We start from the raw sequence: 5,093 nt of genomic DNA, 5'->3' as shown, positions 1-5,093 counted from the left end.
TCCGGCAGGTGGCGTAGTGGCTACGTTGCTGGACGCCCGCCCGGCCCACTGCACTTTGAGTCCCGGTTCTGGGGGCTTGGAAATCACGCCAGGCCCACGGGCACGCGTGCTGGGGCTCCCGGGAAGAGAATGGAGGAGAAGGGGCTGCGGCGTGGCCCTGCCCTGGGGCTGAGCTCTCATTTCTCCCTCTCTCCGTTTCTCTCCAAGCACGCGTGCGCTTTGACAAGAAGCAAACAGAGCAGGCGGGGAACACGCGAGGCAGCAGCTTACCCCAGGTACGCCACTACGCGCTCCTTGCAGGGGTGTCTAATCAGGTGCGTGGTCCTGGATGCAAAGTACAGGCTGTCCTGTAGAGACGAAGGCGCGGGCTCAGTAACGTCACAGCAAGCCGGCGAGGAGAGAGCCTCCTCTTCAGTTTTCTTTCATTGATGGATTTGTGACAGAATTATTTAATTTTATGTATTCAATCATGTATTTTAATTTGACCAGAGAGACACAGAGAGAGAGAGAGAGGGAAAGTGAGAAAGTAGCCACCAGGTCTGGGACTCGAACCATGGTTGGTCACAGGGGAGCGTCCAGCACCTTAACCACCATGCCAGCTGCCGGCCTCTCATTTATTTATCTTTGGACAGATTCTTGCCAGAGAGTCACAAAGTGAGAAATCACCTCCTGGGGGGACAGCCACGCCACACTCCCTTCTCTTCCCTTGTCCTCTCGGCATTTTGGACACGCATGCATATGTGCCTGGCGTTAGGGGACTTGAACAGTGCTCAGGTTTGTGGGAGTCCAGCAACGTAACCATTACGCCATCTGCCGGTCGCAAGAGCAGCTTCCTAGTGGTGACACTCCAAATGTAAGAGTGAAATCTGAATTAGGTAGGTGGAGGGTATTCATGTCATTTTCCTATATTGATGGGTGGAAGTTGGGGTTGGGCCTCTGGGATGTCCCTGTACTGTTTTTGTAACTCGTTGCAAATCTATGATTATGTCCAAATAAATAGTTTTTCTTGAGAGGTTTTTTTTTTGCTATAGGGTGCGAGCACTCACCAGACAGACAAGACAGAAAGACAGACAGACAGACAGAACGTGAGAAATCACCCCCCCCCCAGGGAGGATGGCCATGCCACAATCCCTTCTCCACCATTCTCCTCTTGGGATCTTGGGCACACATGCACACGCACCCGGCATGAGTTTAAGCCACCGGGTCCGGGACTCAAAGCGCGGTCAACTACATGGGAGTCCAGCGACATAGCCATTACGCTAACTGCTGGTCCCATCCAAATATAGTTTTAAACATTCACCAGGGCCTAGCTAGCCCCATGGCCTAGGGGTTAAGATGGCTGGATTCTGCATGGCACTCAACGTGGTATGAATCGCGGACCATGTGGGAGATTGACAGTCATGCCAGGTGGGTGTGCCTGTGTGCCCCAAATGCCAACAATGGAGGAGAAATGGAAGAGAAGGGATTGCAACATGACCGTGCCCTATGGGGGGTGCGTCCTCCTCTTTCTCTGTCTGTCTCTCTGTCTCACTCTGCCAAACACATGCACCGTCTGAACAACAACAACAAAAATCCTAAGATAAATTATTTGGGGCCAGCAGGTGGTATGTTGGTTAAGAGCGCTGGATTCCCACATGGCTGACTGTGGTTGAAGTCCCACACCTGGAGGCTTGCTTTCTCACCTTCTCTTTGTCTCTCCTTCTTGCTTTGTCCTTCACTGGTCAAATTTTAAAAATAAATAAATAAATGACATTAAATAATTCTTTTTTAAAAAAGAGTTATTTATGTCAATTTTATTGATTATTATTTTTTAACTTGACCGGAGAGAAAGCAAGCCACCAAGGGACCAGCAGGTGGCGTGGTAGTTAAGGCACTGGACACTCCCACATGGCTGACCACAGTTCGGTTGCTGGACCTGGTGGCTTGCTTTCTCATTTTCCCTCTCCCTCTCTGTCTCTGTCTCTCTCTCTGGTCAAATTAAAAAAAAAAAAAAAGTGAATGGAGGAATAAAATTAAATAAATAATTTAAAAATGAAAAAAGCAAGCCACTACGTTCAAGACTTGAACCACGGTCCGCCATGTGGGAGTCCAGCACCATAACCACACCTCCTCCTGGCCCGATCATATGCTCTCATATGGGCTATAGCCAGTAGTTCAGCTGAGAGGTCAGGGAAGAAAAAAGACTGGAAAATTGTTGACAAGGACATTTGGGGACGAGGTACATGACTAGTCCTCCAGGAAGGGGAGGCCTGAAGATGTTCCTCTGTTTGAATGCACACGGAAGAGTAACCTTCACAGAGGAGGCCTCTAATATCAGGTAAATAGAATCATTGGGCTCAAAAACCACACTGGACACGTGTGTGTGCATGCCCAAAATCCCAGGGGGAGGAAGGACTATGGTGTGGCCAACCCCTGCGATATATCTCACTTTCCCTCCCTCTGTCTCTGGCATGTGCACATGCCCTATGGCAAAAAAAAAAAAAAAAATTTTTAAAAGAGAGAGAGAGAAATAGGAGGGGGGCCAGCAGGTGGCGTGGTGGTTACTGGCGCTGGGCCACCACATGGCTGACCATGGTTCAAGTCCCAGACCTGGCGGCTTGCTCTCTCTCTCCCTCTCTGATCAAATTCGAAAATAGTAATAATAATAAATAACATTAAATAATTCTACTTTTTAAATAATTTATTCATTCATTCATTCATTTATCTATTTACATTTGACCAGAGAGGGACAGAGTCAGAGAAAGCAAGAGAGACAGAAAGTGAGAAAGCCAGCTGCCAGGTCCAGGGCTCAAATCGTGGTGGGCCATGTGGGAGTCCAGTGCCCTTAACCACCATGCCACCCGTCGGCCCCAATACAGTAATTCTTGAAAAATGAAGAAGAAACAGTAGGAACACTCGTTCCCACGCAGTGCGCAGACACAGGCGAGGTCCGGATGGAAGGGGGGGGCCACTTACCCCGTGAACTTCCTGCTTAGCCTTGAGCACTTTCCCTGTCCTCACTTTGCGGACGCTAGAGGTAAGTGACAAGAGAGGCCACCTGTTAGTTTTGTTTCCGATGTGCCCGAGCATTCATGCACTGGCCAGAGACAGAGAGGGAAGGCAAGAGAGCACCCCGTGGGAAACGGTCACACGGTAATTCCTTCTCCTCCTCTTGGGATCTGGGTCGTGCACACACGCGCGCCTGGCATGGCTCTTAAACTGCCGGTTCGGAACCCCAACAGTGCAGTCGGCGTGTGGGATCCGGCACCCTTAGCCACCGCACCTCCAGCTGCCTCTGACCATTAGCTTAGGAGTTTGCCCACTGCCTTTGGTTTTTAAAGGATTTTGGCTATAGGGTACGTGCACTCATTGGAGAGACAGAGACAGACAGAAAGTGAGAAGTCACCCCCAGCAGGGACGGCCACACCGCCATCCCTTCTCCTCCAAGCTCCTGTCAGGATCTAGGGCACGCACACGCACTCGGCCTGAGTTTTAAGCCTGGTTTTGAGGAACACACCAGGTTTCTTTGCATGCGTGCCCAAAGTCCCAAAAGGAGGGGGAGACCAAAGAGAAGAACCCGCGGTGTGACCAGGCCGCATGGGGGTGCTTTCTCACTTTCTCCTCCTCTGTCTGTCTCTCTGGGGAATGCACACACCCTCTAGGAGAAAAGAGAGAGTGTGGCACGGTGGTTAAGCTGCTGACTTCCCACATTGGCTGACTGTGGTTTGAGTCCCAGACCCTGTGGTTTGAAAAATCACAACCAATAAATACAAAGAAGTTTAAGAAGGAAAGAAAGAGAGGTGGAGGGAGGGAAGGAAAGAAGACTCACTCTTTTTCTTGAAGAGACTTTGGTTAAAGGGTACTTGCACTCTCCAGAGAGATAGAGACAGACAGGGAGAGAGGCAAAGAGAGAAATCACCCCCGGGGGGTGGGGATGGCCGCTCCAGAATCCCTCCTCCTGCATTCTCCTCTCTCCTCTCGGGATTTTGGGCATGCATGCACACGCGCCCGGCATGGGTTTCAAACCTCCCATCGGAGACTCAACCTGTGGTGGGCCACGTGGGAGTCCAGCGCCTTAACCACCACGCCACCTGCTGGCCCCAGGAAGACTTGCTGCTAATGTCTTTTAGAGGTACAATGGAAAATAACCTTCCAAACGAACCAGAACTAGCCTGAAATTTCCCAGCCGAAACTTCCCCCGAGTGCCAACGACGTGAAGCCCCTGGGGCTCCGGGAACTACCTGCATGGCTGTAGGAATGGTGAGCGGGGGCAGGCTGCTCTCGAAGTTGTCTGTTGAGAGGAAAACTTGCCTTCTGAAATGAACCACCAGAGAATGAGATGAGGATGATCGCGCACCAGGAGAGGGGAGAAAGGAACCAGGGCTGCTGCAAAGAACGACCCACTGGGGCCGGCAGGTGGCGTAGTGGCTACGTTGCTGGACGCCCGCCCGGCCCACTGCACTTTGAGTCCCGGTTCTGGGGGCTTGGAAATCACGCCAGGCCCACGGGCACGCGTGCTGGGGCTCCCGGGAAGAGAATGGAGGAGAAGGGGCTGCGGCGTGGCCCTGCCCTGGGGCTGAGCTCTCATTTCTCCCTCTCTCCGTTTCTCTCCAAGCACGCGTGCGCTTTGACAAGAAGCAAACAGAGCAGGCGGGGAACACGCGAGGCAGCAGCTTACCCCAGGTACGCCACTACGCGCTCCTTGCAGGGGTGTCTAATCAGGTGCGTGGTCCTGGATGCAAAGTACAGGCTGTCCTGTAGAGACGAAGGCGCGGGCTCAGTAACGTCACAGCAAGCCGGCGAGGAGAGAGCCTCCTCTTCGATTTTCTCGAAGAGAGACATTTTTGCTATCGTGTGATACACTTGCCAGACAGACAAAGGGAGACATCCCCCAGGGGGGATGGCCACACCGCAATCCGTTCGTTCTCCATTCTCCTCTCAAGCTTTTGGGCACGCACACACAAGCGCCCAGTGTGAATTTTAAGCCCACCAGGTCCGGGACTCAATCCATGGTCGACTACATGGGAGTCCAGTGACGTAACCATGACTCCATCTGCTGGTCCCTACAAATAATTCTTTTTTTTTTTTTTTTAGAGTTTGTAACTATAGGTGAC

The 5,093-nt window shown here is 51.8% G+C and overlaps 1 protein-coding gene across 1 annotated transcript in view; it reads right to left on the bottom strand.

Annotated features, from left to right (window-relative positions):
* Positions 1-5,093, bottom strand: part of CATSPERD (catsper channel auxiliary subunit delta) — a 38,354-nt gene that overhangs the window by 28,990 nt on the left and 4,271 nt on the right. The window contains exons 3-4 of the mRNA XM_027773530.1: positions 4,658-4,734; positions 4,221-4,293 (exon numbers count right to left, since the gene is read on the bottom strand). Coding sequence (XP_027629331.1) covers positions 4,221-4,293; positions 4,658-4,734 — 150 coding nt within the window. The remainder of the gene's footprint in view (positions 1-4,220; positions 4,294-4,657; positions 4,735-5,093) is intronic.

The sequence above is a fragment of the Tupaia chinensis genome, unplaced genomic scaffold (genome assembly GCF_000334495.1).
Source record: "Tupaia chinensis unplaced genomic scaffold, TupChi_1.0 Scaffold000356_2, whole genome shotgun sequence".
Lineage (NCBI taxonomy): Eukaryota > Metazoa > Chordata > Mammalia > Scandentia > Tupaiidae > Tupaia > Tupaia belangeri.
The sequence above is the reverse complement of the archived record's forward strand: the minus strand, read 5'-3'. Positions and strand labels throughout refer to the sequence as shown.